The sequence below is a fragment of the Sminthopsis crassicaudata genome, chromosome 6 (assembly GCF_048593235.1).
Source record: "Sminthopsis crassicaudata isolate SCR6 chromosome 6, ASM4859323v1, whole genome shotgun sequence".
Lineage (NCBI taxonomy): Eukaryota > Metazoa > Chordata > Mammalia > Dasyuromorphia > Dasyuridae > Sminthopsis > Sminthopsis crassicaudata.
Window position 1 is genome coordinate 183,155,295 of NC_133622.1, and position 16,045 is coordinate 183,171,339.

The window sequence follows — 16,045 nt, forward strand, 5'->3', positions numbered from 1 at the left end:
CTCTAGTATCTTTACCATGGAAACCTCAAATGGGATCACAAAGAGTTGGATGTGATTGAAACAACTTAATAAAAATAGCAAATAATACAATAAACCAGCTGATTCAAATTGAAGCCCTCTTTAATGGGAAGCTTTAGGAGGAATTCTTTGTTCTTCTCTCTAGAAAATACTATAAGTTTTAACAAAATAGGAGCACCAACCTCACAGAATGATAAATTTCTTGGCAACAAGATTTCCTGGGAGCATGCTAATGGTTGAGTTTAGTCCAAAGAATGCAAGTGGGGGGAAATGAAAATGATTGGTTTAAGGAGCCCTAATTAAATGGAGCCTTTGGGAGTTCTTTGCTCAACTGTCCAATTCTCCAATCAGGGGGCACAGAATATTAATGAGATATGAATACCAAAGATGGCAATTTGGTGGCGGGCACAACATCATAGTGAGAATCATGAATAGAAGAAGCATACAATGCTATTTGACATGATAGACTGTTACCTAACATAGCTGTTTCCTTCACAATACAGACACTAAAATGTTGGTTTTCTTTTGAATTTATTTTACAAGAATAGATTTTGGTAATTGTTCTCCCCAGGTTTCCGATATGTCACCTGTCAGTCTCAGAATTGCTCTGATAGAACACCCACGATTCCATTTGCCAGCAGCATTGACCACAATTCCCTGACTGTGCAGGATGACTACGTATTCTTTAAGGTAAATGCAAATTAATTCCCTTATATGTTCAGTTGAAAGAATGTGACATTCTTGACCAATAGCAGGAAGGCAGATGAGGAGCCTGTGAAAAGCTGTTTCTTCTGCGAGAAAATACTAAAAATTAGCTTTATAATTCACTTCATAAGTAAACCACTTCAATAGTATTCCTTTCAATAGAGTTTGAGTTCCAAAAGTACTTTATCTACTTTAGCCCATTTGATGGATAGCAAATTTACAAGCTTAAAAAAGTGGTAAGGAAGGAAATAAGTATTTGTATAGTGCTGACAATGTGTCAAGCACTTCGCTAAGGACATTACAAATACTGTCTCATTTGATTCTTACAACAATGCTGAGAGGTAAGTATTATTATGATCCCCATTTTACTGCTGAGAAAAATGAGTCAAATCAAGATTAAATGGCGTGCAGTGAAATGATAATGCAGTTTCATATCTGAGGTCAAATTTGAATCAGATCTTCCTGACTCCAAGCCTACCTCTCTTTCAACTGAGCTACCTAGATGCCTTGGTGATGCAAGTACTATACTTCCCATTCTATAGATGAGGTAGAATCAAAGCCTCAGAGAATAGAGGTACCCACACCCTATATGAAACTTTTCTTGATGCTTCCAGTTTTCTTCTTGAAGTTACCTTGTATTATTTTGTATATGCTTTTCTGTGTGTATATTCTATCTCTGCAGTAGAATGTAAATTCCTTGAAGGCAGAGATTGCTTTTGTCTTTTTATAACCTACACATAGTAAACATTTTTTAAAAGTTTATTGAAATTAATTGAACTTCCCTAATTTGGGGCCCTATAGCTCCTAAGCAGAGATGGAATTTAAATCTTGGGTTTCTTTTATCTTTTTCTTTTTTTCTTTTCTTTTTTCTTTCTTTTTTTCCCTAAGGCAATTGGGGTTAAGTGACTTGCCCAGGGTCACACAGCAAGGAAAGAAGTATGGAGTATTAAGTGTCTGAGATCAGATTTGAACTGTGGTCCTCCTGACTTCAGGACTAGTGAAACCTTGTGTTTTTTTTTAAACAGATTCCCAGGGTCCCAGAAACTTAGAGGTAGAAAGGATCTTGAAGTTACATAATCCAAACCATAGCTGAGCAGAAATCTAGTCTCCATGACAGCCTTTACCATATGGATAGAAAGCAATTGTGCCCTTAAATCTTCTCTTCTACAAATTCAACATTGCCAATGCCTTTGCGTGATTTTTATATGGCCTTCCTCTGGGACTCCCATCATCAGCCTTTTTATCTCTCTCTGGATCAGGAGTTCTTGAATTTTTTTAATATATCATGAGCCTCTTTGTCAGATTGATGAAGCCTATGAAGCCCTTATCAGAATAATTTTAAATGCATCAATTAAAACACTTGGTATTACAGTGGGAAATATATTGAAAATATAGCAATAGAAATATTTTTTTTTTAAAGTAGAGATCCCAGATGAAGAACTCTTACAGTCTGTACATTCTCCAATTCATTAATGACCTTTAAAAATATGGCTCCCAGAACACAACTCTTACCAGTGTTTTTACCCCTTTGCCATCATGACTTCTAAAAAGACTTTCCAGGGTTTTTGATTATTTGCTGTGCTATTGCCATCACCTCCCAAGCATTTCAATCTTTTTGTTGGTAGTGGTGATGACCTTGGTGGTTTATTTATTTTAGTATGAGGTCCAGAGAGAACTCATTCAGATCTCAACTAAGAAAGAAGCAAGAGTCATCATTTTCCATAACCAGTTTGCTTAATGAGAGTTAGGAAATGAATGTCTCCCAAAGGCACCCACACCCATTTTCTTGGGAACAGTATTCTGGGTGTCCACATGGCAGGAACCACTTCTCACCATGAACAAACTGTGAAATGGATTTAGAAATAAATTTCCTGGAGAAAATCATCCCTCCTGGGCTTTGCCTTGTATTGTTTGGAGGTGACATTGTTTATAACTCCCCAACAGCTACAATTCAGATCTATTTCACAGCTAGTATATAGTGAGAAGTGGTTCTCCCTGTGTGAGCTTCTAGACTGCCAAACTTAGCAAAACGGGTGATGCTTTTGACAGGGCAGAATCCAAAATGTGTTAGCACATCTTGAAGATTGAGGGGAGGTAATTGACCTGTTCTGATTTCAGATCTGAATAACATAAACATGTAACATTTATTATAGATGGATGTTGACATAGATGAGCACAGACTGTAAGTGTAATCAGAGAAGGGAACAGTCTTCCTGCTTTGTACATTTCTGTATTTCTGAGTCGTGGAGAAGGGACATTGAACTGTCCCTATTGTAATTTGTCACCTCCATGACTATCTCCCACAGTCCTTTTGGAATATACTATAAGTTACTTAGGTTTATTGATGATAATAACAGAAAGTGTATTATAAGAAAATAGTTCCTAATGATTTGAGTTGTCCATAATTGGAATGTGGGCTGCTTCCAGAGGTAGAGCCTTTCATCTCTGGATATCTTCAATTAGAGGCAATATAATCACTCTTTTGTTATGTCACAATCAATCAAATCAGTCAATCAGCAAGCCTTTTAAGTGCTTATTCTACTTAAAGCATTGTGCTGGTCTCTGCCTCCATGGAGCTCACTTTCTGAGGAAAGATAGAGGAATAAGGGATTTGAATAAATAGATAATTTCAAAATTGCCTTTCTGTTCAATCCAATGGGACTCGGGGATTCTTTGATGTCATTCAGGTCTAAAAGAACAAAGTAGGTAAAGACTATTTCATCAACTTGCATCTGTGTATATGTGTGTGAAAAAAGAAACAGAGGCAGACAGACAGGGGTGTATAGAGTCAGAGATACAGAAAGACAGAGAGAGACAGAGAGACAAAGATGAAGAGGGAGAAAAGGGAATAGGGAGAAAGAAAGGGGAGGGAGAGAAATAAAGGAAGGGAGGGAGAGAGGGAGAGAGGTCAATACATAAATATATACATACATACATACATCTGGGTGTCCTTCCCTATTAATAGAATAATAATAAGGCTATGAATCCACTTTATGGTGCTTTATGAGACACAAATCTCTTCCTTCATAGACAATAATTTATTTGAAAGTGTCACATTTTGACTTACGAGGCCTTGATTCATATCACACTTTTGGCATTGAATATGCATGGGGATAATTGATAATAATAATCTTTATTAAATTAATTTAATTACTAATTACTGTATTATTAATTTAAAATAAATTTATTAAATTATTATTTACCTGATTAACAATAATAATCTTTTGTGCCTTAGTTTCCAGATTAAGTCAATATAAGGTTCAAATGAGATAAGGGATATGAATTGTTTAACTAGCCTCAAAGCATTCTATTCATGTTTGTTACAGTTGTAATTCTTATTAGGAAACATGTCCTGAGAGGAAATTTATACTGTAGCAACAGAAAGGTCACATAACCATTAAGTAGCAGTTAGAACTTAGTACTCTGTCTTCAGCTCATGGATACTTTCTCTTTAGCTATGCTGCTTCTATTTAGGAGAAAAAATAAATGAATTTTCTTTAAGCATTTAGACTAGAGAAAGTGATTTCCCTTGAAAGGCAGTATTTTTGACAGCTTGATATGACAAATCAAGCTGATATTTTAAAGTGAAATAAATAAAAATAACAACTGTCTAGTTTTCCTCTTATCTGTCAGTTAATAAATCAGAATCCTAAAGGCTTCCCATTTATTATTCAGTGGGGAAAAAAGGTTTTGTAATGAAAAAGTGACTTAAAGCAGTTCAAATGTTACATTTTTCAATGTGTATTAAATATTCAGGCAGGTAGATCTTCTGTCACACTTCATCTCTATTTCAACAGACAAAGGTCAAATTTGCATCTTTCAACAAGAAGTGTTTATTTTATTTTATTTTATTTTTTAGCAATCATCCCTTTAAAAGGAAACATAGCTCAATTGTAAAATCAATTGGCCTAAGAATCTGGAGACCTATAATTTAGTCCCTGCTATCTCAGGGACATTTGGCAAGATATTTCACAATTCAACAGTTCAAGGTCTCTATGTCTCCAAAGTTAAAAGGTTGCAATAGATCATCTCTAAATTCCTTTATAGACAACATTCTTGGTTCTAGTGTCCTTTCCAGTTCCTATCCTATATGGCACAGCCTTCTATCTCTGCCATTCTATTCTATGTCCTCAGTAATTTCCAATTGTGACAATTTCTAATGTGCTATCAACTTTTTCTCCTAGCTCTAACATCCTATGTTCTAATATTCCTTCCAGGTCTAACTTTCTATATATTTATCCTTGGATAACCTTTTGAATATTTATCTAATCCAAAAGTCCTTAATCTAGTAGATTCATTAACTATTGGATTTGTGTATAGATAGATAGGTAAATAAGTAGTTGGTAAACAGAAAGATTTGATCATTTTGATTTCCTTTACAATCCTTTGAATTTTATTTTATATTTTTTAAAGTATTGCTCTGAGAAGTAGTTCATATGGCAAAAATCATCAAGAACCCCTGATCTAATCAATGTGTCTTTTTGCTTTTCTCCTTCATTAAATTAGGCAACATTAAATGCTCTTTTTCAATGTCTTGAAAAAACATAGAAATAAAATAAAATAGTTTTTTCTCCATCAACACTTCTGATATTAATAAATTTAATTTTATTCATATAATCAATCGAAATCCTAAATGTTGTTAGGATTACAATGTGATAACTCAGGTTGTCTAAATAATTCTCTAGCTCAGAGTTCACACCTTTAGGAGTTTACACCTTTAGACTTCTGAAAAGGAGTTTACACATTTAAAGGAGTTTACACCTTTAAAGAAGCAAATTCATTGGCTGTAGGAGTTCCCACAAGCGGCTGGGAGTTCTCACTAGCCCATTCTCTGGGAGGATAAAAGAAGACAGCACTGGGCCTGGAGGAACATTCTGGAAGGACAAGAGCTGGAGGAGATTCAGAGCCAGGATTCAGGAAGAAGAAGAAGAAGAAGAAGAAGAAGAAGAAGAAGAAGAAGAAGAAGAAGAAGAAGAAGAAGAAGAAGAAGAAGAAGAAGAAGAAGAAGAAGAAGAAGAAGAAGAAGAAGAAGAAGAAGAAGAAGAAGAAGAAGAAGAAGAAGAAGAAGAAGAAGAAGAAGAAGAAGAAGAAGAAGAGGAAGAGGAAGAGGAAGAGGAAGAGGAAGAGGAAGAGGAAGAGGAAGAGGAAGAGGAAGAGGAAGAGGAAGAGGCTGGCTGGAAGCTCCAGAAGCCTCCCAAGAAACCTGCACACAGAGGAAAAAATTTACAGAGAAAAGAATCCTCCTCCCAGAGAAGGATTATAACTGAGAGATGATCAGAACATTACAAAATGGTTCCTCTCTGAACTGTTTATCAATAATCCATGATCAAATAATTGATTTATTTTTATGTCCAATTCCTTATAAGCAGTAAATAACATGTGACCTTGGTTTTCTTGCTCCAAGTAAAGATTTTTTTCATCATTCTACCAATCAGTCTCTAAACTATCCTAATCAGCCATCCAAAAACTATTCCAACATTTTGGTGATTAATGGATTGTGATTTTTGAACATGCTCACAGAAAGTGTGTGCATGTGTGTACATGCATGTGTGTATGCTTTTATGCCCTAAGAAACAGAAGAATAACAACTCAGGTACCCAGAACTTAATAGGAGACAAAATCCATAAAAAAGGAGTCATTCATAAAATCCAAATGTCTTTTAAGAAACAACTAACATTTAAGTAGCAAGGAGGCCCATCTCAAGCAGGCAAATTAGACCTCAAAGTATTACTAAAATAATAGAAAGAAATCCAAGGTTGGTCAATAGATCTAGATAGATATACATTATTCAAAAGAAATAAGGTGGGTGAGGGAAGGGAGAGGATTATATATTAAGAAAAATGTGTTAAGAGATCCAGGAGGTTTCATGGGGATCATGAAGAGGAAATATTTGAATAAAATATAAAAGAAATAGAAGTGATTATGTATTTGAAATATATTATAAACCATAAGAAAATTTGAAATTATGGCATAGGAGCATGATGTCAGTGATGGGGTTTCAGTGATTACTGAGTCACTGTCAGTAATATTTGAAAGATCATAGAAAATGGAAGGGATATCAACAGGTGAGAGAAATGAAAATATCCTGATTTTCCAAAAACATAGAGAGAACAAGAATAGAAGCCAGTGGAGTTATAATCCTAGAGTGGATCATTAAAGAAATGGCTGTGATATGGTTTGGAAGTGGCCAGTAACCAGTATGATTTCATCAAGAACAGGTCCTGCCAGACTAGATTCATTTCCTTTCATGACAAGATTACTTAAATGAATAGATTTAAGAAAATACCATGAATATAGTTTAACTAGATTATTATCTCAAAATTTTCTTGTGGATGATATGGAACAATATACAATTATACAATAATATTCAATTAGATGAATTCAAAGCATATTGAGTAACCAGACTCAAAGAATAATTGTTAATGGTTTGATTCCATCATGTTAGGAAGTCTCTAGTGGAATTCTTCAAGGATGTGAATTAGTTTTGTGGTATTTAACACATATATCAAATGGCATATGACATTGTGCTAGGATGATTAGTTAACCTAAAGGAAAATAAATTATTTAAGATACTAAAAGGTATTGACAGGCTAGAGCTCTGGGACTTAATAAGATGAAAGATGGGCAGCGTTATTATTATTTTGTGCTATATTAAGAAAATTGACTTCTAAAAAAGATAGGGGATATTCCCATTATGTTTTCCCTTAGGAACTTTTTGTTCAGTTCTAGATGCCATAGTTTAAAAAGTATGACTTAGAGAGTGTGCAGATGAAGAAAATTAGAAAGGGTAAAAGACATTGAGTCTATATAATGTAAGAATTAATTGAAAGAATTGTAGATGCTTAGCCTGAAGATGAGAAGTGTCAGGGGACTCAAGAGTTGTCTTCAAGTATATGAGGAGTTGTCATAAAGAGAAAAGATTATACTCATCTTGTCGATCCCCAGAGAGGAGAATCAGGAACAATGTGTAGAAATTGTAATGCAACGAAATTTAGAGTAAATGTAATGGGAAAAAAATTCTAACCATTAAAGCTCTCCAAAAGTTCTAAAATTCTCTTCCATGGAAGTCATGAAACAGAGGCAGGTTGAACCTTTTTCTTCTGTGCTTCTGGTGATGCATTTCATGCATATAAAAGGGACTGCATAACTCCTAACATTTTTTCCCAACTCTCAAAGTTTATGATGGTATTTATCCCAGGCTTATCTATTTACTAGCTATATGTTTGGGGGTTGCCACAAAAGTTTCCACCAACATGTCATTCTTAAAAGCCATGCCACTAAACCATGAACTCTAGCAGATTCCATAAAATTATAAAAAAAAAAAAATCCATTAAGTATACACCCAGCATTAAAAATAATGACTGCTTTCTGAAGACTATGGCAGGTCATTAGGAGAAGCCCATTATCAATTTAGCCACAGGGTGATTTATCATGTAGCCAAAGTATCCCCAGCAGGTCTTCTACTAAGGCATAGATAATTTTCAACAGTTAAGAAGACTCACTCTAACAAAATTACAGATCTTTCAAAGATGGAATTATTGAAGTCATTTTAGTCAAGTTATCTTACTTCTGGAAGCCTGTTCCTTCTGCTGTCATAAAAGGTTATAAAGTTTACCTTATTTATCTAGAACATTGTTTTGAGGCTCAAAAATATCTGACATATTGTTACCATACAACTCTATCTAAATGTTAACTACTATTATAGTTATTATTAATTGTCATATCTTAACTATTATACATGATTTCCCTCCGTCTTCATTTAACCTTTGGGATACAAGCCCTTTTATTATTATATTGTTACATGTCATTTTAAAAATTAGAAACATCCTGGAAATATAATTTATCTAGTTTGGAGTACCTAACTGAATATCTGTACTATGTCTTGGCTTTTCCCCCCATAAATTTGTCTGGATTGAGTAAACAAACTTAACATATGCCTGTTCTTTCTACTAGGCGACAACAGCAAATCGGACTAAATATTACGTATCTTATCGACGCAATGAATTTGTATTGATGAAGCTACCAAAATATGCCCTTCCCAAGGTAAATATCATGCAGTTCTCATTCCTCCTAATGTTCTGGCTGGTTGGCATATTGCCTTATGGGTAATGATACCTTCTAGGGCCATTGTATATGAAAAGGTCTTTTTTTTTAAATTAAAAAAAAATTTTTTATATTAAAAGGTCTTAAGTACACATGATGTTTTTTTTTCCTTTTGTGACATTTCTTTTGGGGAGCATAAGGAGCTTTGAAGCTCCTTTGCCAAGATGGAAGAAGTAAACTTGTCATTAACAACTGCTTTGAAGATGATATCATTAGGAAATTGAGACAGGAAGCAGCAGTAAACTTTTTTGTCCACCAATGGAAGTGTGGAGGGATAGTTGGGATAGGGGAGTTAGAGAAAGGTTCATTTTAGGCAAGAACTTCCTAATAGTTAAATTGGTTGAATTACAAAATAGATCATTTAGCAAACCAATGAGTTCCCTGGTATTGAAATAGAATGATCTCTTGTATACATTATTTAATAAAAAAGATGCAGCTTACGTGAGGTAAAAGCCAACTGATGAGATCCCTTTCGTCTCTAAGATTCCATGATTCTCATTTTATAGTGATTTTCCAACTATAATTAAGTTTTTGTCATTTTCCAATTCAACAAACATTGATTAAATGTTTACTGAATGTTGTCATGTGCTAGACATTGGGGGAGAAAAAAGTTTAGAGAACAAAGCTTTCTCTACAATGGAGGATAGGATATTTAGGAACTTCAAAAACATGCTAAAATACAAAATTATCACATTTTAATTTTAAAATTTAACTGCAGTTTTTTTTTTATTCTATCAGTTTGAAAGTTCTCTTAAGGTTGAAAACTACTACATAACAAGAGTTAAGGAGATAAGTTATAACTTCTTTCATTCCATGCAATACACCTCTATTAATTCAAGCTTTAGTCACATTAGTAGTTTTTTTTCTTTTTTTTCTTAATTTGGCTGTCGTGTCACATTGTTGACTCACTCAGCTTTCAGTCTAATAAAGTATCCAGTTGTTTTCTCCCCTAAACTTAGTTCCTTTTATTCCAGAACCAATATTTTAGTAGAAAAGGTGGAAGACTTGTACATGAGTTCCTGTATCTTGTTTTATAGTCTTGTCCAAGCAATGATCTCCCCATCTCAGTAAATAATATTGGCAGTATTTCATTCAGAAGTGCCATCATTTTATTATTTGTAGATAGTACCCTCAAAAGATTTCATTTAGAAATGCCATCATTTTATTATTTGTAGATAGTACCCTCAAAAGATTTCATTTAGAAGTGCCATCATTTTATTATTTGTAGATAGTACCCTCAAATGATATGTATTAGAGCTACTGCACACCTAAGCAGACTTTTTTATGATCTTCTGGGGCCAAAAATTCATACATGAGTAAGGAACTTTCTTGTGACAAACCTTCCTGACATTGGCTAGGCTAGTTTTCTACATAATGTGCATGGGACTGATCTCTACACCTGAAACTTTTCTAAATTAGTAAGATTTACTAGTCCATGGTTTGTGTGACAGTGAACAATTATTTTAAAGAACTCTTTAATTAGCTTTCTGTTGTAATTGAGAAGCTCTATCATACTGTTTAGAAAAGCAACAACCAAGTCTTGATTGTAATCATCATTTGCTGGTCATATATAGTTTTTTTTTTCTTAATATTCTTTTCAGAACTTTAGTCTTGTTCTGGTTTAACTGTTAAATTTGCCTAAATCTCAAAAGGGTAAACTGAAGTAAGAAACTATTATCTTTCTGTTTAAATCTAAATAGAATTCAATTAACTAAAGTTAATTAATCCTTCCATTATTAGATTCTATGATACTTATTGCATTCATATTCAATATCAACACTATTTCACTTTCCTGCCTTTGAATAAGTTAGCTTTTTAAATTATTTCTCATTAATATCTACATTGCCACCTTCCATGAGAAAAGTATTGCAACTCTGGTTTTTTTGAATCAGCTGAGTGAGAATGAATTCTATAGATCCTCATTTTAACTTTGTAAATTATTTTATTATTATTTCCTTTTTCAATTCTTTCCTTTCTTGTTACTCAAGCAAAATCTAATATAATCCTGACTGAAATTATTTTTAATGTTATCTGTCTCTTCCTGGACACTTCTGGTCAGTTCAAGTTTTAAATAAGGCTACCAGATCCATGAGCCATGTTCATACAGCCTTTCCAATATCTTGCCCTTTCCAATTCAATTCAATTAAAGAAAACTTTACACTTTATGATGAAATAACATGTTAATAATTCTTTTCACTTGATTAACATAATACCACATTGCCTATTGTTTTTGCCCTTTGATTTCTGTGATGCTATCAACTTGGGGGAGGGGAGAATAAATACCAACTATTTCCCATACAGTACTGTCAAAATAATTTCATAAGCACTTTAATGAAATTATTCTCTATTGTTTGGTTTTATTTCTTTGACTATTATTCATTTATCTTAATCTAGTATTCATGGTTCAATATCTATCTTTGGAGAAAGTTGTATATTATTTTTCTTTCCTTAACACATATTTCTCATTGAAAACTCCATTCAGTATCATTGATTCAGTCTTTGAAAGAGACATTAAGTGAAATAATATTAAGAGTATTTAATACTATAAAATAATAATATATATACTTATGTAGTTAAAAATATAGTATTATTAATCTTATACTCAAGGGAATGAAAACCACTGTGAGTCACAAATGGACATTATGAATAGATTATCTGGAATAATTTCAGTCACATTTTGTCCAGGAAAGAAAAGATGTGATGCTACAAAAATATTTTTTAATTATTTTATTAGAAATCTGGGATTCAAATACTGACTTTGTATACTTAGTAGCTAAGTAGCTGCAGGATAATAATCTTACCTCCCTTAGCTTCAATGTCCTCTTGTGTAGAATGAAAATAGATATTTGCATTGCCTACCTCAGAGGATTATTGTGAGGAAAGTGTTGGGTAATCATGGAAATACTGTTAAAATCTGAGTTCTTATTTACAACAGAGTAGTGGTGAGTGCTTTTGAGCTGTGGTTGTTTTATAAGTATCCTTTCCATAACTACAGCATAACTGAGCCAAAATTGGAAACTAGGTTCTTTAAACCTAAAATCTTTATACTATGCTTCTGTTTGAGTACTTTGCAAGAAGGAATGGGGAAAGGGGAGAGAGAAATTACTGCTTCTGAGGGTTTTTTTTTTTTCAGTTTCTAATATGTATAGATTTGGTTTATGTAGAGTATTATTTTATTAGACTTTTGACTATATATTACTTATAATATATATACATGTTATATTACCTTATATATGATATGTGTAATGTTATAAATAATATAATATATATTGCTTATAATATGTGTATATATATTTCTATATATCACATGGAGATCAAAATAGATATTTTGGGGTTCTATTCAGTGCTATTATATACCTACATGATTCTCCACAAATACTGTCAATATAATTTTCTGTTAGAGACAGTCATTTTTTCTTACTAATTCTATTTTAAAATAACAGAAAATGCATTGATTTCAATACATTATTTGGCTACAAAAAAAGAAACAATTTTTCAGTTGCATTCTACTTCTTCATAGTTTGCAGGGTACTTAGCTCATTTGATCTTCAAAAATCCTGCGACATAAGTATTATATTTTTTTTCAGTCATGTCTGAGTGTGACCCCATGGATCATAATGTCCATGAGATTTTCTGGGAAGGATATCACAATGGTTTGCCATTTCCTTCCAATGGATTAAGATAAACAGTTTAAGTAACTTGCCCAGAGTCATACAGCTAGTGAATGTCTAAGGCTGGCTTTGAATTCAAGTCTTCTCTACTCTAAGGCCCAATGATGTATTCACTGAACCACCTAACTGCCTCCACATAAGTAATATATTATCTTCATTTGACAGAGCAGGAAACTGAGGCTTAGAGATGGAATGTGACTTGCCTATGGTCACATAGCTAGAAAAGGACATTAATGAGATCTGAGCCTAAGCCTTTTCACTGTTGAGCTAGCACCTTTTTCTAATCTACCCTTACTTCCATTAAGGAAATGAGGAAAATGTGCAAGAGCAGATCTTTCATAGAGAAAAACACAACTTGATGGTAGGACTCAGAGATTATCAGAAATTTACAAAACCACCAAAAAACCAATAACCAACTGTTTCAATTCTACTTCTCAATGAATTTTATATATATATATATATATATATATATATATATATAATTAAGTAATAACCTTTTACTCTAGAAGACAGAAGGAAGAAGTTATTCCTACCCTTGAGAAACTTGGAATATTTATAAGAAGATAAAGAAGGAGTATAATTAAGACCTGGTCTCTATTCTCAGTTCTTCCATTAAGTATTTAGACATGTGATTTTGGAAAAAGTCACTTCTCTCACCATCACAGTCTCCTTCTTTGTATATCTCATCTTTGGAAGATAATTGCTAATGTCCTTTCTAGTTTTGACATTTTCTAAGCATAATAAGAATGAAAATAACAGTAGAATATAGTAAATGATTAGATAGGAAATTAATAGTTTTTAGTAATATTATAGGAGATAAAAGGAGTGAGAAGTAAATGCAGGGAAGGCTCCAGAAAAAAAAAAATTGGCCTTGGACTATACCTTGAAGAACAGGCAGAAATTAAATAAGAATTGAAAATTATAGTAGTCTTGGGATGGAAAATGCCATCCGCATCCAGAGAGGAAACTATGAAGACTGAATGTGGATCTTCAAAGCATGGTATTTTCATGTTTTTGTTTGTTTTCTTTCTCATTGTTTTTTCCCTTTTGGTCTGATGTTTCTTGTACAACATAATAAATATGGAAATATGTTTAAAAAGATTGCACGTATTTAACCTTTGTCAGATTGCTTTCTGTCTTGAAGAGGAAAGAGATGAGGGAAGGAGAGAGAAAAATTTGTAGCACAAAGTCTTATGCAAAATGAATGTAGGTGTGATTTCTCAATGGGGCAGTCCCCATTATCCTTTATTCTATAGGATAAGGAAGAGAATCTGAAACTCAAAAATTTAAAAACAAATTTTAAAAATATTTTAAATGTATCTAGGAAAAATAAAAATATTTTAAATTAATATAGAAATTGAATAAGAAATAGTCAAAAGACAGTATTTCCAATCTGGGGTACATATTAGTTTGATAACTATGGGGGAAAAGCATCAATAATGGCCAAAATTGGGATAGCACCTTATAAGTTTACAAAATGTTTTATATTCATTTTCCAAAGTTATCCTTATCATAACTTAGAAGATCAAGAAGATGGGGATTACCACCATTTTAAAGATCTAGAACCTGAGGCTCAGAAATATAAAATAATTTGCCCAAGTTCACATATATATTAAATGGCAAAGCTAAAATTGAGCCCAGTTCTTCCAAAAAGAATCCAGTGTGTTTTCCGCTCTATTTCAGGGCCAAACTCCTGAGATTGGCAGGTGTTTTAGGTACAGCAAAGGGACCAGTCTTATTGGATTGGAGGGCAAAATTATAGATATATAAAATCCAAAGGCTAGAATTAACTTTAAATGTCACCTTCCTGTCTGATGGTGTTTTCTGAAGATAAAAAAGAACTGATCTTGGATGCGGTTGTGTGCCAGCTTATAGAAGGTCTTGAAAACAAGATTAAACAGCTTAATTAATTTAAAATTAATTTTAATCTTTGTGAAAACTGAAAAAGGCATGATAGGGCATGTGGCATTTTTCAAAGTAGCACAGTGAATTTTGGGGAGCCACAAATTTGATTCTCAGTCTCCAGACTTTGAGGTGAGTTTCTAAACTTGCATTTTTCAAAGAGAGCTTTGGATCATAACCAGCCAAGCGTCACAATGATATACTACTTCAGGAACTCACAGAAAGTGACAGTGATCCTTCCCATGGGGCCAATTGTTGTCACAAGTTAATAAAAGTATGCATAAAGGGAAACCCATCTCTAAACTTTGTATTCCACAATACAAAGTCCTGAGACAAGCAGGTGAGACAGTCTGACAGGGGAAAAATACAGAGATTCAGGCATTTTCCCCATTATTAAAAGTAAGCCTTTAAAAAGTTCCCATTTCACCATTCAAAAAAGCCAAAAGGTAGATTGTAAAATTAAATTTCTCAGTTACAAAATTGCTTTATGGCAAGCATTATATATTGGCTAACCCTTCATAGGAGGACAAAATTGGATGAATAAGAAACAGATAATCTCTAACAAAGCCAAGAGCAGTTCTCAGAACAATATGAATATTTAATGCAGTTATCCCCAGCATCAATTTGGGGCTTTATCATAGAATCTTTGAGCTGAGAGAAACCTGGCACTGAGGTGAGCTGAAGAATGAGTCTGTGATGTCCTTGAAAAGTGACTATTGTATCTCCATTTGAAGACCCCAAGTGACAGAGAATTTGCTTGAACTCTCGCTTCCCCCAAGCATTACACACAACTAAGCCAGCCTATCTCCTTTCTGGACAGCTTTCATTATTAGCAGATTTTCTTGACATCAGACTGAAACTTTCCTCTCTCCAGCTTCTGCTCACTGCTTCTAGTCTTACCCTCCAGGGCTAAGGAGAAAAAAATCTGCTTTTTCTGTACAAGGAGCTCTTCAACTATGCTATTACTCCGTTTAATCCTCTAACTCTCTCAGCTGATCTTTCTATGGCATGTTTCCAAAGTTCTTCACTATCTTAGTCCCTTTTCTCTTAGTATTTTTTATTCATCCATCAATATTCCTTCTAAAATATAGGGCTTAGAACTGAACATGATATTCTGAAGATGATCTGTCTAAGACAAAGCATGTCCCCATCTCTCAGCATTAGGATCCTATTCCTTCAGGACATCAAGTTAAGTACAAGGGATAGAGCACCAACTAGAGACAGAAAGACCTGAGTTTAGATTTCGTCTCAGATACTTACTAGTTGTATGACTCCAGGCAAGTGTCTTAACCCCAATTGTCTTTTTTTTTTTTTTTAAAGGAACCTTTTTCCTTCACATTGACTCCATTAATTCCAGTGTCACATCATTAACATACATTATTTCAGTTCAATATATAAACTATAGTCCTGACATATCTTGCCCTGCTGTATCTGTAGGATTAAATTTTAGATCCAAGTTTAGTACTATGATTTACCTTGCAGATTGCTAGGTGGGCAAGAGGAGGTAATATCTAGTAGATGCTACAGTATTTTTCTCACAACTGGAGCTATGGATCTTTATTCAGACACTTTCATCTACCTGAGTGACAGGTCATATTAACTTGCTGAGTTTCTCTTTCTTCAGCTTAAAAAATGAGAAGCTTTAG

The 16,045-nt window shown here is 33.6% G+C and overlaps 1 protein-coding gene across 5 annotated transcripts in view; it reads left to right on the forward strand.

Annotated features, from left to right (window-relative positions):
- SORCS2 (sortilin related VPS10 domain containing receptor 2) overlaps positions 1 to 16,045 on the forward strand; it is a 1,204,963-nt gene that overhangs the window by 1,018,148 nt on the left and 170,770 nt on the right. For all 5 annotated transcript variants that reach the window (XR_012483510.1, XM_074275474.1, XM_074275475.1 and 2 more), the window contains exons 7-8: positions 590 to 708; positions 8,677 to 8,766. Coding sequence is in view for 4 of the 5 variants with exons in the window: in XM_074275474.1 (XP_074131575.1) it covers positions 590 to 708; positions 8,677 to 8,766 (209 nt within the window). In the remaining variant the exon portion in view is untranslated. The remainder of the gene's footprint in view (positions 1 to 589; positions 709 to 8,676; positions 8,767 to 16,045) is intronic.